We start from the raw sequence: 20,455 nt of genomic DNA on the forward strand, positions 1-20,455 counted from the left end.
GGTTAAAAAAAAATAAAAAAAATTCAACTCTTTTTTTTTAAATTGAAATTTAATGTTTATTTTTAATATTTTTTGGACAAAAAATTTTTTTTGTACAGTGTATATTTTTTTATGGTGCATTTTCAATTCCCTACAACTCATTCTAAGACAGTTTTTCTATACAACCAACGGTTTCTGGGCTACAATGCTTCGAATAAAACCTATGCCAAAAGGCATACGCCCTTTTAGAATGTAACATTGGTGTAAAAAATCTCTCCATCTGTGAAAAATGCTCAGTTTACAAAGCCAAATACGTGTGCAAAGTTCAAATCAAAAATGATCGATATTCGACCATAGGTCATTTGGCGAGATCTTGCTCTTATTAGAAAGTACACATAACTGCTACATTTATTTATTTTTGCGATTCATTTTATCTAGGTTTTACATAGTATGAACATAAACGACCCGCCGAGTCGTTTTACATAGTATAAGCATCCTGATCCGAGTAAAAACATTGTATTTAACGTAAAGATATTTACCGTTTCTTGATTGAAGGTTTCATCTCGCAATTCAATGTATTCACCATAGGCCATTTCATTTGAAGTAATTCCCAAAAAGTTGGAATTTTCGTCCCATAAATTGCTTCGTTCTACAGACGACGAACAAATTTTTGTAACTTCCGATGGTTGTGCCAGAGTAGGATAATTCGTTTCAAGGTGGTATTTCAGATATAAAGTTGGAATCCAGTTTAGGTCGTGAATGGCGTAGGGCCGTGCTGGTTTGCCTGTAGATATGATTACTAACTTTAATACAGACCTGCAAAGTCTTGATGTACATTACCAGTGATAAAATGTCGACCGCATACATATCTATTATCTAAGCTATTGACTTCCACCGCAACCGCTTCAGACCAAAGTTGTCGTCGTAGTGCATCGCGAGGTGTAGGGGTAGCAGGAAAACTATGGAAACTTACGTTAGTTTCTCCGTACTTTGCCGTACATCCTTTGACACAGGATTTAATTGGCATTGTCACCGTTACCTGAAAGTGTGGAAAATATACTGATAGAATGCTGCTTCAATGTATGTAAGAACGTGAATAAAACCGTGGATCTTAGAATGTTACTTACACCTTATTTATTTCATTTATTGATGCATATTGTAATCGCCACAGTTTATAACCACTCTAAAGCACTGGGAATGCTGAACAATCCGCCTAAACGAAAACAAATTACCATTATGGCGCGTAAAAAGCTGGATAGGCCGTGCATCCGGGCAATTTGGCGAATTCATGTCTTTCGGCACGAAACAGACGTTTTGGCTTTTGTACCAACCTAGTGCGTCTTTGGTGTAATGACATGATGCCAAATCAGGCCAAAATATGACGGGTCCGTCATGCTGCTTGATCATCGGCAATAAACGCTTCTGGAGGCATTCCTTGATGTACTTCTGGGCGTTCATTGTTTCCGATGTGACGTACGGGCTAGATATTTTGCCGCACTCGCAAATTGCCTGCCACACTATCACCTTCTTGTCAAATTTTTCGGTGAGAATGGCTTTCTCCGTTTCGGGGATATCCTTATTCTTGCTTACAGTGAAATATTGTGGCCCATGAACGTTTGTATAGTCCAATTTCACATACGTTTCATCTTCCATGATAATGCACCCAGAACTTTTGCATAATACTGAATCATACAGTTTCCGGGCTCTTGGTTCGACAGAAGCGGCTTGATTTGGATTCTTTTTAGATTTTTTCTGCTTCCGGTACGTCTTGAACCAAATCGCTCTTTAGCGCCACATCCCGAACGGAAGCCGATGGTTTCTGCTTGTAGGCATCCCTGATTTTTTTTACGTTAGCTAACGTCTATATCGAAGTTAGGCACCTGAATTTGAAAATCTAGTAATTCAACTAGGGAAAACCAGGGAAAAATGGTCAGGTTTTGAGCACTTATTTTTCAGTCATTTATAATCAGGTTTTCGAGGTTTTGGCATCAATCGATCAGAAATTCTTTTACGGTTAAATTTATGTAACAAAAACAAACTATTGTTTAAGATACACTATTGAAAAATAGGTAATTAATATCCATTGTCTAAATCATACAGCGCAGTCAATCAATACCTCTCTTCCCAAGCACAATCGACACTAACGGATACAATCGATCTGAATTTGTTGTTATTGTTGTTGTCACTTTCTGTTTCCGATGCTTATTTACGTTCCTTGTCATTTCATTATCTACTTAGCCCCTCCTTCTTTGTAACCAACTGACGAAGCCTTGGTATAAAAGTTACCGTTCGAACATTTCACCCCATCAGTTCAGTTTACTAGCAGCAGGCAGCAGCAGCGGACATCAACACCGATGGCAGTAGGTGAAGTGGATCAGCAGCGGGCAACAGCGGCGGTGGTAGTGGTTAGCTGCAGTTCTTACCTCTTTCAGTTCGGCTCCCCTTCGATCTGAGTTGGACCCCACCAGCGGTAATCAGATTCAGATATCGTTGGGTAAATACAACCCGAAACTGAAAGAGACTCGCACCGCCAGGTGGTTTGAGAAGCCACCATCATCCAGCGTATGTATGTATGTGTGCACAAAACGTGTGTGAATAACTGTAGCTTGTGTCCCTAATATATAAGGTGTGTGGCTTGCTATATAGCGTGTGTGTATGTTTATGGCGCGTGTGGCACCGCTACCGCCACCGGCACCGCCAGGTGGTTTGAGAAGCCACCATCATCCAGCGTATGTCTTTGGGCTATATAAAGGACTGTTTCTCCTCAAGCAAAGCAGAGGGACGAATGACCGTTTGGGGTTAAAGTCCCTTCAAAAGAAATCAAACAATCAAACTCCATCAGTTTCATTACTAAACCGTACCGGTTGCATACGGACGCTAGGTGTTAGCAGCTGAAAGGAGGAAAGACAAAATAGTACCGGTCATCTCGTGCCGGTTTCACCCGTGGTGCTGATGGCTGTTAGTAGTACATGGCTACTGCAAAATACTAAAATGACTGAAGTTCTGGACGGACTAACCAGTAAACAAGAATAATCGGCAACTGGTACCTTTTGGTGCCTCGAAGTTTTGTAATAGAAGCGTTGCAATTCCCTCTACTATTTGTTTTAATGGAATATAAGAATACGGTAGTCAACGTCATGCGGTCGTGTCTTTTATACCACCCTCCTACTGTTTTTTTGTTGATAGCAGGACTTAGAGGGCCTGATTTCCGACCACTCCTCGGTGCATCTTCAAAACTACATTGTTCTCCATATTTTTTAATAGCTGTCCGTACCGCTCCGACGCTCACATCCTCTTCCTTGACCAATTTTCGCAATGACATTCCACTCACAGTGCACCACTTGTGCACAATACTTTTTCTCTTCTCCGGAGTGAGACCACGCATTTTGAAAAGTAATCAGACACCAAACCGTTTTTTGATGTTATGACGTACAGAAATGTGTAAACAAAAGGACGTAGCCAGTAGAATTCGAAACATTTCAATCGATTCAAAATGACCGTTAACATTAGATGTGCTTATCATTTCTGGAACAGACTATATTGGATAATTTGAAACTTCGTTTGGAAAATCCGTTCAATTGGTAAGTTAACACTGATGCTTACCTAATTTTTTTTCTTGCATCTTATAGGATGTTTTCTCAGCTTCCCAATGCTGGTCTAAGATTAAAAACCGGCAGTTGCGAACACGGCCAAAATTGCATTTTTCTGATAAAATCCAAGATGGCGGCAAAATTCAAGATGGCGGCCAAAGTTCTGATTACTCCAAATGAAAGCCCTATCATCCCACTTTACAGAAAAGTGCTACTTGTAGTTGGTTCCATAACGAATTTCAGAGACATAGCTCAAATGAAACATCAAATTGTTAAAATTTCAACTTCTCAAGAAACTGTTTCACCCCTTGATGACCGAGGGGTCAACAAATTCAATCAAACAAAAATGGCATAATAATTTTTTCTCTATTCCTAACTAATATGTGCATTTATATCAAATTCGAAAGATCTTGTGCACCTAGTGGCCTGGTTTCAGCGAGAATTGCTCCAGTGTGATGAATATGAGGTCGTCATGAGATGAATAATTGAGCAGTGATTCAATTTTTGAGATGGATTGGAAGCGTAATGAAAGTTGGTTTGTTTAAAAAAATTTAGGATAAATCTAGCTAATTTTACTAAACATACAATGCTGAACGATTCCAGCATATTTAGTTTATTTGTTCAATGATTTCTTGAAAATTTGGTGTTTCATCCGTGCATTATTAGTGAGTATCGGCTTAATGAGATGAATAATGGAGCAGTTCCCTTATATTTAAAAGCTATATTTGGAACCTACTTTGACCATAGTTTTAATGTTGTGCACCAGAAGTTGAAAAAACTCCGGTTTTTCGGTCAATTGTCTATGAGAGCGAGAGAGTCGATACAATTGTATTCCGTTTACACCCGGCTTCTATTTGCTGTATGCTCGCCCGGAAATCGGCCAAATGTCATTGGATGACGATGAATGGGAATTGAAATAATACACAAAAGTCGCGTAAATTCCGGAATCCGCGTAAAAAAAACCAAGTAAATCCGAACACTGTTTAAAATTAATTTGTGTGCTGCATCGCTTTGAAACCAGTTTTTTGTCTCATTATCATGTGTTTTGGGCTCGTGTCAACTGCGATCCGAAGGACGCACCGATGGATGGTAAATGGGATCCTATGGATTGCTGCAATCATGGGAAACCATAATTCCTTTCTTGAATGTTATGGTGCCCGAAACAATAAGTACTCTCGGCGTCTCAACTCCCGTCTGACCTATGGTTAAAAATGTTTTCTTTTTGTGTCGCATTGCGTTGAGAAACTAGTTTTACACAATCAGGTCCTTCCTAATCTGTACTAACCTTTAATTAAACTGGGGAGACGGGCGTGACAAACTTCTCTGAGGAATACCCAAACGGCCCTGAAAACTCTACTTTTCAACCATTTTTTGGGCTTGTATTGACTGTGCAATCCGTAGGACGCCTAGTATCGTCTAAAAGGGTAAAAAATTCCTTTAATAACGTAGACAGCCGAAAAAAGAATGGCAAAATACTGGTCATTACGATCTGGAAAATATGGGTCTTGATGGCATCGCCAATTGTTACCTGTGAGGGGTTGCTTCCAGCAGCGCATCGGCCGTGAAATCCGAAAACGGTCAAATTATCAGTGCATTTACATGAAAATATTAAATTTCGTTAAGGTGCTCATTGTCAGAATCTCAAAAAAAAAACAGTTTTTGGTTGGGATATCACAAACAGGTAAAACATTGAAAAAGTCTCTATGAAAACATTGTTGTACAAACCACATACACACAAACAAGCACATCAATCAATCAAAAAAAAATGCAATCCTGCTATCTTATCTTTTACTTGACCGGACATTGAATAAATTGTTTGATTTTTGCGTTGCATCACGCTTAAACTAGTTCTCATAAGCCGGTGCTCGCCTGTCCGAAAGACGTACCTCCCAAGCCCAACCCGCAGTGAGGACACACATCTACTACCTGCTGGACTCTTTTCTCTATACCTTCCATTGACACCGAGGAGTCGGGCGCGACGAGCTTCTCCGCGAAATTTTCGAAAGGCTGTTGCCGATTCGAAGGACGCGATATCGCCAGCTCCTAGGGATTGCTGGAATCGCACAAAAATCGTGCTTCATAAAGCGAAACCATTTCGGTATTACAGTCATGGGAGAATTTGGGTCTCGATGGCATCGTTAATCGTCACCTGTGGGGTCGTTACCAGCCGTTCGCCGTCCGTGAAAGCTTAAGACGATAACGATGCTGCGGCGTTATTGTTCTCCACTAATCCTGATTTAGTGCGGTGAGGCAGTTAAGCAATTTTATCCATCTGGAATACTAGTAACTTTCGCGTGATTTCACAATTAAAATAAAAAAAAAACCAAAACGCATTTGGTTTCTGGCAGCAAACAGTGGTCCCATTAAGTTATTCCGAATTAGGCTGCACTACAATTTATAGAGGAAATCTCGCATTCAAGGACTGAAGTAATCCCAGGCAGAGAGCAATGAATTATATAATAATACAATACACTAATAATAAATTGCCCATTCCCGAGCATACTTTATCTGCGAGGACACACACGCACTGGTCTCTCTACCTTTGCATTGTCCTTCCTGCTAACGAGCGATCCCGATATTTAGTGGATCATTACCGTGCAGTAATGCTACAGGTCTGTATGCCACTGACCGGTACAATCAGTGCCGCCGCCCCCGCCAGCATGCAGGCAGACAGGCCGATAACGGCCGCCGGCTGTCGGAGCTACCTTCGGTACCTTCGCTACGCATTTCGTTCGAACAGAGCCGTCGTCGTCGTTCGCTTGTCTGTTAACGGTGCGATCGCGAGGTTGATCGTGGTGGCGCGTTGTTGTTTATATAACCGGCGCGCGATGGTCTTCTGCACGTCAGTCGCGAAACTTAGTGGCTCGGTTTAGGACGTGTGGACGCTATTCTCTTGTCTCCCGGTTGGTGATCGCTGGTGGTGTGGTCGATTCCAGCAAAGTGTGCCCACCCGAATTGGGTGTTATTTTGTGTGCAATTTATTTTTGCTGATTTCGGGAACTTTGGACGAAGAAATAACAAAAACGATAGAAAAAACTAACTGAGTTCTTAGAGTGCCAACGGTGAACATGTGGAAATTTACTGCGGTGTGTCTCGCCGTGCTGGGGCTAAGTTCGTGCGTCCATGGGACCACCAAGCTGCAGGAACGATACAGCTGGAAGCAGCTGGATTTTGTGTTCCCGAGCGAACAGATGAAGCAGCAAGCGCTGGCCAGTGGGGATTATGTGCCGACAAACGGACTTCCGGTCGGAATCGAGCGGTGGCAGAATAAGCTTTTCGTGTCGGTGCCACGGTGGAAGGATGGTATGTACTTTTTAATTTGAATAGTGACCCAGTTAGTATTTGAGTGTTTTCGAATGGACTGCTGACGGTGTATATCCTGCTTAGAAAATAAATTTTGTTTGCATGAAGTGATTTCTAGACACACAAATTATGCCAACTGAATTGAAGCTATGTATAATCTATACAATTTTATGGAGAATTCGATACCAAGTTTTTCTTTAAGGAAAACAGCAGTTGTTTAAAAAATTAATTCATTTAGGTAAAAATATGTTTAGTTTTTGACTGAATGACATTATGATTTTTTGTAGTATTTCGAGAGTTAAGCAAGAGTTGAAGCAGAGATAAAGCACTACAAAGCTTTATTTAGAAAAAAAAATCTGTTATTTCGAGCAGTTTTAAGGCTGCATTTTCTATCTGATATGGCATTTATGTATATTATATTTGCATTCAATTATGGACTTTTCGAATTGAGATTTCAATTCCGAGTGACTCCTTTGTGAATGAAACCTAGCACACGTGGTTGTTTTAATGATTTGAGTATTTTTCATGGGTACGGACTTTTTTTGTCTTAACAGCAGATTTTTAAAAAGACGTGTACATTTTAATCAAAGCATTGTAGCACTGAAGCATTTCGTCATATAATCTTTCAAGATCAAGTTGAAGGAAACCAATGGAGACACGGAGAAAAAATTATACATTTTATCGAAAAGAATATAAGAAAAAAAAGCAACTTTTTTGTGCATTATAGATGTAAAATGAATACCATGTTTAGAATCACAAAATAATATATTTAGTTAAAGTTGAAAGTTTCAGAGCATTTTTTTCAAGGAAATCGTGGTCTAATGATGTCAAATCTCATAGTGATCAACATTTCATTCGTTTGTGAAAAATTGTTCTATTATCCAAGATTTTGGCAAAGCTAGTATACTTCTTTCAACCATCGGCGCAGCAAATTTTCTGTATCTATGAATATCAAAAATTTTAGAATTCTTTTCTGGGATATTTATAGCCTTCTTTTACAGTCCATTGATTTGAATACTCTGGAGTAAGTCATTGAAATTTTTCACTCAAATCTTTGAACGGTCAGTTAAAAGAATTGTTAATTCGAAAAAAATTAAATCCTGCTTCACTCTCAGCTTAGATTTTTTTTGTTTTCAGCCTTTTATTCTATTTTATTTTCAACACTTCATGTTTTCCCGGACAAGTTTAAATATTTTTGCGTTGTTACGCCTTGATAGTTTCGAAGTAATTTAAACTTTCAAAGTGTTTTTTACGATCCGATAGTTTTGTTAGATTCTTTCAGAACTGTCAGCTTGAAGAATATTAGAAGTTTCAGTCATAATTCGAGAGCAATTTTTCTTAGCAGTTTGATTCTTTCGCAGTCCAATAATCAAAAAAAATGTTCATGGCTCGAATGATAATAATGATAATAATGTTTCTTTTACTGTCCTTTGAACTAAAAGTTGAGCCATCTTTAATTGTTTCCAGTTACAATACAGTACAGGTTAAAGGTTTCATTCTGTGCTATTTCAGTGATTTATTCATGATCACGACTATCTTTTTTAAAGGGCTTGTATAAAAATGATATTAGTCATTGAGAATGAATTTTTTGATTGGTGTGATGTCTTCGGTAAAGTTGTGGATAGCGGTTTGGACTTAAAAAGCACACTGTCAAAAAATGTATTTTTAATAAAAAAAAACATTAATAATTTTAATAAGGTGTCGTTCACATTCTACGTGGACAACCTAGATGGGGGTGGGGGTACGCAAATGCCCACGATTGTCCACGGAAGAAGGGATGGGTGGAGGTAATGATAATATCCACGTGGATGCGATATTTTTTTCTAAAAAATGGAAATCTGCCAGTAAAAACTCATTGGTCTATAACCAAAGTTCCACAGATATTTTAGGTTTAAGGGTCGTTTTCAGTAATTTTTGAGACCAGTGTGGAACCACGTTTTTTTTTCAGGTATAATAAGATGTGTATGTTTTTCGTGTTTTCAGTTGTCAGGAGAAGTGCTTTGAGGTTTTTTAAATTACTTTGAAATCAATTTCTAAATAGGGTTTAAAGCGTTTCAAACAATTTTTTCCATTTTTTGTCTTTTTATATAAAGACGTTTCACAACCATTTAGGGCTGCACTCGATTTTTTTTTCATTCTTCTGAGCCTTTCAAAGTATTTTCAGATATTTTGAGTTACATTTAGGAGAGTTTTCATGCATTCTGAATTAAGTTTGATTTGAGTTTGGTATTTTTCTGGTTTGAAGGTGTTTCTCTGCTGCTTCGAATGGTTTTCTCTTCAATTTGGAAATAATTTCTGTTGTGGCCTTTTCTAAAATGACGATTATTCTGTCTACGGGAAATGCAAACGGCCCCCAACTCAAAAAGTACATTTCCTAATTTTTAATTTTATCTAATGAAAACAAAATGTTAACTAAACATTGATGGTTGTTTGAACACTTTGAAATAAAGAAAAATTAAGAAGTTCAAATTTTCTAAATAGCTAAATAGTCAATGCAATGACAGGCAGGATACATTGATACATTGGATTTACATTGAATCCTTTTCTTGAAAAAATGTTTGGTACACCCAACGGAAACGGGGAACATTTTATTACTTTAGGGGACTTTTTTTTCCTTTTTTTGTCTTATGACTGCGCATTATACACAAAAAGTAATAAACAAAAAGTAATAAAAATTATGACGGCCACACGCTTGTATGTGTTTCTGCAGGAGAACATACAGCCAAGCACCGCAATGCATGTGTTGGCGAGACTTCACTCGCTGCATTTGTATTGATGAAACGATCTGGTTCATTTTTTTCCCTTCATCCACACATAATCAGAATCTCAACCGTCAACCTCAAATGTCTAATTGGAAACACTTTCGTTTCCTCCCCCAGTGTTTACTTGAAATGAAAATATGTAATACTGTCTGACCAGAGTTGCCGAAGTTGCGAATATTGTTCTGGATGGGCACAAGTTCGGTATTTTCAAACCGGTCAAAATGAGTTTCCATGAACCAATGATTATGTGTTTTAGATAGCTTGCAAGAAAGCGAATGTTTTTGTTTTTCTCTAACGCAGTTTCTAGATCGTGATGTCATTTTAAGGCGAATTCAAGTCTTTGAAATCATCAACGTTTGCATACTCTATGACGGGGAAAATGCTGCTTGGCAGCTCTTGTCATACTCTTTCTCTACTCCGTATGCATACAACGAGCGAACTAATACACGCACACCGGATGAATTGGAGATTGAAGAAACTTGTAAGGCCTCTGCGAAGCTGAACGCCAACACGAGCGATGCACAGTGGTCCAATAAGGCAAAAAGTGGAACTTAATTCCATAGCGCCTTTCACCTTCATCCAAGCTTAAAAGTGTCTTCGGAACAATTGTTTGTTTGAATGACGCGCATAATCGCAAATTGTCAAAAAGTATGAAAAGTTTATTATACTAAAAATAAAAAAATTTACTTCTTTTGGGTTGAGAGATAGAAGAATAGTTTGTTCAGCAAAGTTGTAGAAGATTCACAAATATGAAACTTTGTTGAACAAATGAAAAACCTATCTTCTTTCGGTACAAAGTAATAGAGTATATTACTTGGAACTTACTTAAAAGTTAGTTTTTTGTACTTTACTTTTGTTAGTTGCATTTTACACGAAAGTATTGTTCGGAAGAATTGTTAGGACATACAAAACACACATTTTTGCCAAAGATCATATATCTTCAGGACTTTTTCTTACAAATTTATAGCACATTTCAGCATATTTTTTCGATAACTTTAACAACGTATAGAATAGAGATTAGGTGGATTGGGACAGATGGAACTTATAACAGTTCTGAGCACTAGAGCAAAACTTCGAGAAAAAGTATTAGTATCATGATTCTACTTGCCCCTTTTTACTTTATACGTTCTTAAAGTTATCGAAAAAATAAGCTATAACTTTGTAAGGAAAAGTCTTGGAGATGTGTGGTCTTCCACAAAAACGTGTGTTTTGTATGCCCAAATGCTTCTTTAGAACAACGTTTTCTTGTAAAATGTAGCTAACAAAAGTTAAGTTCAAAAAATTTACTTTCAAGTAACTTTTACAGAAAATACTCTGTAACTCTGTACCCAATGTAGATAAGAATTTTGTTTGTTCAGCAAAGATTCATATTTTTGTACGTTCTAAAACTTTGCGATGGCATTCAGCCTAGCAGAGGCCTAACATGTGCAACATATGCGACTGTGTGTGATTTTTTGTTGACTTGAGACGGAAAGGGAGCTTTTTTCGACAGAAAAAATTTTGCATGTTGTTGAAACGACCATTATTAGATAGTCGTACTCCCGTAACACGTGCTAAATATATGACAGTATGTGTTATTACTTGACTGGGAAAGAATTTTATTGCCTTTTAAGTAATGGATTTGTTACCTAAAAGGCAATTTTGCGCTATTGCTTCTAAAGTAATAAGGAAAAGTTTTGCGTGTACCTGTGAAGTGTTTTTCCTATGTACAAAATTCTTAGTATTCAACAGCCAACGTAAAAATACTTGATTGAAGTATCATTTGAAAAGCTTGAACCATTTAAATAATACTATTCGAGGCGGATCAAAATGCCCCAAGCGAATATAAACAAAACGCATGCAGTACAGCTAATTAAACTCCAGTTTTTGTTATCGTATATCCTCAAACGTTTTTAGTTTCATTAGATTTAATGTCCAATTACGCTGGAACTATGCGAAAACAATTTTAAAATTCAAGCGAATAAAACAATTCTTCTTGAAAGGATAAATATTGTATTTTATTATCAATTTAATATCGTTCAAAAGTGTCACTAATAAAAGTGATTGTCGATCTTGTTGCACTGCGCATAACAACACATTTGCGCATGCGCTGGATAACAACTGTCATAGCAACGCATCTGCGCATGCGCTTTGTTTCGAACGCATTCTGACATTTCCTTGTGGGGCGCATTTTGGACACACATAGCTACCAATGGGCATCTTGTCCCTAACGTAATTGAAAACACAATTTCGAAAGCCTTTTTAAATTTCACGATTTCGACGTATTTTAGAGATTTTTTATGCTTCACAACGAGCATGTTTGGTAAAAAAAAACTGTTTTAATCTTTAATCTTACGAAAATTGTATGCAATTAAAAGTTTTAAAGGAAATCAACAACTTCAAATGGTTTATTCGACAAAATCATGTTGTTATATCATGTCAATTCCGGAAATTTTTTTTTGTTGGTAAGTATTTAGGCATTTTCCCCAATTTTCCCCAGCCCTTCAACGGAATCTCGAAAAACCTTGACTTTCTTATCAATTAATCCTGCTTCTGTGGTTAGCGATGTCGGTCGACTAGCTCACCCACACGGTTGTGATGTCGGGATCGGTTTCCTATCAGGTCGAGGATCTTTTCGAGCTGGACATTTTCTCGACTCATCACTGGGCACGGTATATTGCTGTACCTCTCCTACAACATACAAAATGTGCCAAAAACAATATCGATAACGAATTCTCTCAACTAATCTAGTTGATCGAGACTGCTATTAGCCCTCCAGGCTAGCGTGAGAGAGTGTGGGTCCTTCTTCACTGGTTACCCTAATCTTTTCTTGCCTCAATCCGGTGCTACATGGTTGATGAAACCAGTGACCGTTTTGGGATTGGTACTCCATACATGGTATGAAGTTGAGAGTTTCCGAAATTTCGAATGAGTTGAATCTCGATGTAGCGAGAGCCCCGCAAAAGCAGAGCAGATGCGCTGAGCTCTCAAGTTCAGCGTTGCGTTGTTGGTTGGAACTTTGATTAAGAGCAGAGCAGTGTGCAGTGATTACGGGGCTCGATGATGCGTAATTCACTACGAGTTAAACTAAGTAGCCCTTCGATTACCGCAAGGTTGGGGTAGATAAACTGTTTAGCTTGTCTACCACCCTGCGCATGTTGCCAATGAGATACTATTCCTAGCTTTTCTTATGTACTTAGTTCGTGGAGGTACCCAGAATTGGTTCCAGTTTAATGAATTACTGGCCATATCTTTGTCTTGCTAGGCTGTCGACATGCTCATCTCCATCGATTCTGCAATGACCGGGTTGAGACAGGAAAATTCCCTTAACTGTCACAATGTACTCCCAGACTAATCTGGAAACACATGGGGCACATTTTAATCCTAGTAGTGTAGCCTGACTGTCTGAAAAGATTCCGGTTTTGGTATGTCTATAGTTGCAAGACATATCGTAGCACATATTAATATTGCGTATACCTTTGCTTGAAAGACGGTTGGTCACTCACCCAAAGCGGTCTTGATACCTGGTCCGTAGACCCCTGATCCAATCTGGGATCCAATTTTTGAGCCATCCGTGTAGAAATGGATAATACCCGATGAATGACTCGGCTCTCCATCGCTCCACATTGAGGGGTTTGTGTCAATTAGTTACCGTATATGGAACGTCCATGTTCGGTTTCGCTTCCAGCCAGTCCGCGACAGATGTTACTAAGTGTTGGCCTGAACTCCTTCAGGATGCTGAGGTGCTATTTCTTCGCAACCTCAGTGCACCAAACTGTGCTTCCTTTTTCACTTAAATTTGTAGAGGCAGCAAGCAGAGTATGGCTTCCATTGCTGCAGCCGGAATTGTGCGCAGGGCACTGGTAACTGGAAGATATACCAGTCGTTGAACTTTGGTAAGTTTTGCCTGAGCTCTCGTTTCATTTATCTTTGGTCACCATACGAAGGCTGCGTAGGTTATACGTGGCCGAGCAATAGTTATATAAGATCAGAGTGTCCCCAGGTCTTGCCGAACTGTGTACTGAAAGCCCAGATCGCTAAAGTCGCCTTCCTTATAGTGTAATCTAGTTGTTCAGTCCAGTCCAGTTTTTATCCATAATGATTCCAAGATATTTGGTCTTGTTGCTAAAACTCAATAGCTGAGGAGTGATTGAATGCATCCTTCGCTTGGTAATAGATGTAATGTCTGTTTTAGTTATGTTGATGCTCAGCCCTTCCTCTAAGCAATACTGGGATGTAATGTCAAAAGCCGTTTGCATAAGACTAGATAGAATTGCATCACCAGTAGGGTGTCCCAAAAAAATCGATGTTGAAAAAGTCAAGGTGCTCAGCGCTAAATTGCAAGATTATGTTATTTATAGCATTTTTGTAGAACATTCCAACTTTCTGAAAAATTGTTTTCAGGTTGCCCAAACGAGATTTATGAAAAAATGACTTTTTTAAGCTGCAAACCCACTCTTTTGCACTTTTTTCAATTCAATTCGTTTCCTAAATTTTTTCATATATTTTTTCATTTTTGTGGGGTTGTTTTTGAATATTTTGCATGGTTCAGTTCAGCATTGCATTCAGTTATTTGACTCCTATAGCCCATTAAACATCACAAAAAAACTACTTTTCCCATGATTTTTAGATAAATCCCTTCAAAACAAAAATATTTTTTTTTTTGATAAACAACTGAAATTTTTACTGCAAAGCGGGATTTATGACAAAAATGTACATGAAAAAAGATCCTTGATATTTTATCGGGAGGCTGAGCTATTGGCATTTTTATATGTGGTGGAAAACTATGCATTTTAACAAATATGTTAAATGACTGTTTCATTTTAGGAGATAAAAAATAACAATGTTCAGAAAACAAATGCATTTTCAGATGGCTGATAACTTAGTAGCAGGTTTAATAATTCGGAAAAATCTGCGAAAAAAGTGATGCGTGAAAGTGAACGAAAATTGTGATTTTTATTGCCTTCTAATAGAAAACTTAATGTTCGAATATGTAAGAGACAGAAACATGATGTCTTCGGTAAAGTTTCTTGTTGGAGACACCTTGCGTCTATCTTATTCTGATTAAAAAGTAAAATTTTTTATCTCACTCATTGGTGGATTGATAACCCATCTTTCTACATTAAAAGATACATTTTTGAATACCCTGAAACTTTTCTTTACACACCTTATGGCTATAATCAACATTTGAATCACTATCCAATCAATCGCACAAAAACGGTAAAGAAAAACAATGTGCAATGGAGATTTTGAGTTTTAGTAGCATTTTTGTGAATATGCATAGTTTTCATGGATGTTTAAAATACCGTTGGACACCGATTTACGGTTTCTAGGTGTGGTCCTGGTTCCGTAAATACCAATATATGGGAGTACCGTCATGCGCGGCTTCTTCTGACACTTTTTCCAAGTTTTTCGGAAATAGGGTCAGAATTCGTGAAACGGATCACTAAAAATCGCGATGTCTCGTTTGCTAAATGCGTTTCGACACCAACTTTGAAAGCCCATATATTTTGAACGAAAAATAACACCAACTTGAAATTTTCAGGAAATATTTAAAATTTTGTTAAAAATGCTTGTGATTTCTTTTTTCTCCAAAAAAAATGTTTTCATGACCTACAACTTAGGATGCATTTACTGTGAAAATTTCATCAAGTTCGGTGCAATATTTTTCAAGATATAAACAGTTCATACAGGAAAAGTGAAAAAGGTTTTCCATATGCGCTCCTCTTGTTTGCTTGTAAAAAATCCTCGAAATGAAATTTAATTGTCTTCCATGCAAAGTCGAGCTAACTTTATTTTTCCAAGCATTGTCACATCGTTTTAGAGAAGCCAATCTTCCAAAAGATTTATGGCTTCTTTCACTGGTGGGACATTCGCGTAAAGCACTGCACAATGGTCCAGAAACCAAATTTAGGGGGAAATTTGGGTCTAGAGCTCTTAGCAACATTTTAAAGAAAAACTTTCTTCTAAAAACTTGTTACATATGATAAAGCGCTCATTGAAAAATTATCAAAAATTAGGGTGACCAACATTTTCGATGCAATTAAGTATCTAACTTTTTTATCTTTGTAGATAGAGGAAAAAGTTGTTCTACAATGTTATAGTTCTAACAATTTTAAGTAACTTTGTAAAAAAAGTTTTTCTCTATCTTTGAAAACAACCGATTTATATTGAAAAAACACATTTTACGCTCTCTATTTCAAGTTTCATCTCAAAACTGTCTTTGAACGACTTTTAGAGCTTATGCTGATTTATTTATGCTGATATCGTAAATATCTCAATTTTACCCAAAGTTATTAATATTTTTCATCAAAATATATGCGTTTTCATTTGTATGTCATTCTTTTTGGGGCAAACATAGAAAATATCTCTTGGTCTCATTTCAAAGGGCATATTTGACTCTACAAATGGAGGAATTTTTAAAAATATTTATATTTTAAATTTGAGTAAAGACAATTTAAAATCAAGACGAAAATTTCAATAATTTTATACATTATGCATATGATAGCACCCAGATTTTTTTTTTGGTATTTTTTCTTATAACTAGACGTAATTACCTTCAGTTTGACCCAAAAAGATAGAAAATCGATCAACTGGTTCAAAAGTTATGAATTTTTTTAAATAAAATACATCGAATATAGCCGGTTTTTTATGGTCACCCTATTTCTGAGCTAGTCCCGTTAAAAACCCAACGAAACAATACGGGTTTGATTATTTTTAACATAGATGCATCCCTGAGGTTTTGAGCACAATTGAAGCACTTTGCGTGACCAACTTCGAAATAGGGTGACCATAAAAAACGACTGTGTTCGATGTATTTAATTTAAATAAAAATCATAACTTTTGAACCAGTTGATCGATTTTCGATCTTTTTGGGTCAAATTAAAGGTAATTAAGTCTAGTGAAAAGAAAAAATACCAAAAAAAATCTGGGTGCTTTTATATGCATAATATATAAAATTATTGAAATTTTCGTCTTGTTTTTAAATTGAATTTACTCAATTTTAAAAAATAAATATTTCTAAAAGTTCCTCCATTAATAGAGTCGAGTATGCCCTTCAAACTGAGACCAAGAGATATTTTTTATGTTTGCCTCAAAAAGAATGACATACAAATGAAAAACGCATATTTTTTGATGAAAAATATTAATAACTTTGAGTAAAATTGAGATATTTACGATATCAGCATTGAAAATTGTTTCTCTTTAAAAGCTCTAAAAGTCGTTCGAAGACAATTTTGAGATGAAACTTGAAATAAAAAAGTTAGAGCGTAAAATGTGTTTTTGCAATATAAATCGGTTGTTTTCAAAGATAAAGAAAATTTTTTTTTACAAAGTTACTTAAAATTAATCGAGCTATAACATTATTGAACAAATTTTTCTTCTATCTACAAAGATAAAAAAGTTAGATACTTGATTGCATCAAAAATGTTGGTCACCCTAATTTTCGATAATTTTTCTATAAGCGTTTTTCATATTTAACAACTTTGTAGAAAAAAGTTTTTCTCTAAAATGTTGCTATAAAGCTCTTCCCCTAAATTTGGTTTCTGGACCATTGTGCACTGTAACATCAAAAGAAACAAATCTCTCGTCTGTATTGAAAACCTCTTAGGATTTGAAGTTTTCAACAAAATTTTCAGAGCGGACAAATCGACTAGCAAATTCAATCCGCATTGAAAGTAAAAACATGATCATAGAAAATATACCAGAATGCAGCCATTTAAAAACAAATTGTCATAAAACTTTCCTGTAAAAGCTAAACTTGTGGGCGTTGCAGCTCAGTAAACAGCTTACAATCTAAGCTGTCACGTCTTATTATAAGATGGAATCGTTTCTATGGCTCTATGGTTTCGTATGGTTGGAACCACTTGGAATTTTAAAGATGCCAGTGGTTTTATCGTAATCATCCCAACTGATAACTGAACTGAACTGATACATTGAAGTAGATGAAAATTACCTGGGCAAAAAAACCTGTAAGCTGGGAATCCACAGGGACTCTGAAACTTAGTGGTATTTTTAGGTGCCAGCCTCAGGGGACTTTAGGAGGTTATCATTATTCTTTTATTTATCGATATATTCCCTGGTTGAAGTGAATTTTCAACAATATGAGAGACTATTTATAATAATTATATGGAATGAAGTACGTGAATTTTGCTTAAAACTTCGCTATTTTTTGGTGTTATTATATGTATTAATTTGTATGTCCATTTACATACAAAAGTAACGAAAAAAATACCAACTCCTGAAGCGCATTTATTAATGATACAAAGTATCATTTCTATCAAAGTTTCTAGCACACACCAACAGACGTAACACTGAAATCTTGTTCCATTACCAGAAAACAAAAACAATCAGTTAGAGTTTTCACTCGACAAAATTTGTCGCACAACACCGTGTGAGGCGCAGTTACGCTATCGCATATGCATATTTTTTTTGATTCCCAATTTGACACATTCACGCACGCTAGCGCAAAAAAAAAAAATTGCCTAACTTTTATGGCGATCGCAAAATGAAAGTAATTTTGCAACAGTTTTTTTATGGCGAAATATTTATTCTTGACTTGCGGAACTTTTGAGAATTTTTGAGACTTAACAGCGCAGGTTTTCTTTAACGTAAAGCAAAATTGAGAATACGTACGAACTAAAATTATAACAGGGAACATCCTTCTCACCAAAACTATTAATTTTTACGGAAAACGAACTGATAGCTGAAATATCTGAAGAAAAGATGAAATAAAATCCAACAGTATTTTTAAAATGACTGGAAATGAAACATTATGACAATTTTAAGTTGCTGAACTCATTCTGATATCAGAAAATGTTATTCACCTTAAGACCTTTCTTATTATCAATTTTTATTTGCTACGTTTATACTCAAAATTGGTACTCGTGTTGTTTATCGAAAAACTTTTGTTTGGCTCTTAGAATACTCCGTTTTGGAAGAAGGTGGTTTACAAGTCGAAAAACTTCTTTTTAATAGTTGCAAACATTGAAAATTTTCAGAAACCTACATCAATAAAATATATTCTGTTTCTTTTATCTTTGTCTCGTTATTTAAAGGCATAGATTTCATGCGGTGCAAATAGTCAAAAACAACCATTTTATGTAGAAAGAAGAAGTAAGAAGTGCTTGGTATTACCTGTTTGGTGCTCGCAGGTTCACTGAAACTTTCAAATTTACTGACTTTCTGTTGCGGAGCATTTTTATCCAACATTTGAGTGAGTTAATCTGCTGTCGAAAGCTCTATAACAGAAACGTTCTCATCGTCTAGTTCTAATTCCTGTTTCGAAACTGGAAGTAACATTCAATAAGTTTTCGAGTAGCTCTGAAACCTTGTTCTTCATTCTAAACTAGCGAATTGATTGTGCTACTATCATAGGCGGAGGCTTTTGAGGATTTTCCTGTCACTTCTTTCAGATCGAAATTAAAATGCTTGCGGTCAGAAGTAGAAACCAGTTTTGAATTCCAGCACGATGTAAATAACTCGCCTCAACTGTCAAATAAATGAGGTTATCTTGTTACGTGCAATAAATCTCTATACATTTTACCAACCATGGTACATTCCATACTAGTTTAAGAAGCTTAACGTCAGAAAAAAAACCGCAATGCAGTTTGTTTTCCTTGCTGCAAGTAGCATTGTTTAGTCCTCGCACTCACACTGATCGTATTAAATTTCTGTTGTTTTTGCAAAAAAAAAACATACAGCTCACAGCTCCCATTGACACGATCCCATTCAAATATATTTGTATCCAAAATGCAATATTTCCGCCACCGAAAAGTTTGCATACATGTTTTCCCCAAACTGCGCTAACAAATTGCCACTCAATAAAGCATATAAAGGTGACATCGGCGAATTTGGAGCCACCAAAAGCTTATAACGCTACCGGCTGACCTTTTCTAGGTTACCATGAGGAGGTAACCAGAATGGAAGAATGTAAATATTTATTAATAGTAAAACACAACGTTAAGCGTTGTTTGACCAATAAATAGTTAATGGGTTCAATGATGGCAATTTCGGTCACGGGTTACTTTAAAACACGTTTTATTATGTCAAAGCCGACGTTTCAAGGACATATTTCCTCGTCCTCAGGGCAAAAACAAAACAAACAAGTTCTCGTCAAAATATGGTGCATTGGTGTTAAATTGCTGTTGGTTAACTACACTACAACAGTATCTTCCAACACACAATTGAATCGTGTGTGATGTGTGTTGTGTTTAGTTTGAAAAACTTTCAGTGTGAATCCTAAGCAAAAAAAATTGAAGCAATATTTTTCGTGTTTTTCCTAGTCAAATTATATTTAGCTCATAGCTTTGTTTTGACTCGATTTTCTTGATTTGTTTTGTGTTCACCTGACTTCAATTTAGATTTGTCTAATATTTATTTTAGACCACTAAACTAGGGCTTTGAATTGGACGGTGAAACGTTCCTACTAGGTGCCGAGTTCTCTTCGTTCGTTGATTAAAAAATGTTAGACAAAATAATTGTTGAATTCCGTCACGAAGCAGTCAAAATATTGGCAAAATATTTGATTTCCGTCACGAAGCAGTCAAAATATTGGCAATAGCCACCAGAAATCCCTTCAAAAAATTGCGAAATAAGAAATTTAAATCGGTCACGATATTTTATGGGCTGCCATTAACGTTATCTTCGTTTAAGACAGTGGGAACTGCTAATAAATAACAATTAATAACAATTATCCGGTTGGCGAAAATTTATCTCCCCGTTAAAACCAGCGCGATTCAATCCATTAAATTATGGTGCGGTGTGAGAGTGCGTGTCGATTTCAATGTGACCTTACACTGTTTGCTAAATGCTCTGCAAATTTTTGCTTCAGGCTCTATTCCA

The 20,455-nt window shown here is 36.6% G+C and overlaps 1 protein-coding gene across 1 annotated transcript in view; it reads left to right on the top strand.

Annotated features, from left to right (window-relative positions):
* Positions 1 to 6,400: 6,400 nt before the first annotated feature.
* The window catches only part of LOC129730735 (protein yellow-like), a 36,722-nt gene continuing 22,667 nt past the window's right edge, over positions 6,401 to 20,455 (top strand). The window contains exon 1 of the mRNA XM_055690291.1: positions 6,401 to 6,872. Coding sequence (XP_055546266.1) covers positions 6,638 to 6,872 — 235 coding nt within the window. The 5' untranslated portion in view covers positions 6,401 to 6,637. The remainder of the gene's footprint in view (positions 6,873 to 20,455) is intronic.

Source organism: Wyeomyia smithii, chromosome 1 (assembly GCF_029784165.1).
Source record: "Wyeomyia smithii strain HCP4-BCI-WySm-NY-G18 chromosome 1, ASM2978416v1, whole genome shotgun sequence".
Taxonomy (NCBI): domain Eukaryota; kingdom Metazoa; phylum Arthropoda; class Insecta; order Diptera; family Culicidae; genus Wyeomyia; species Wyeomyia smithii.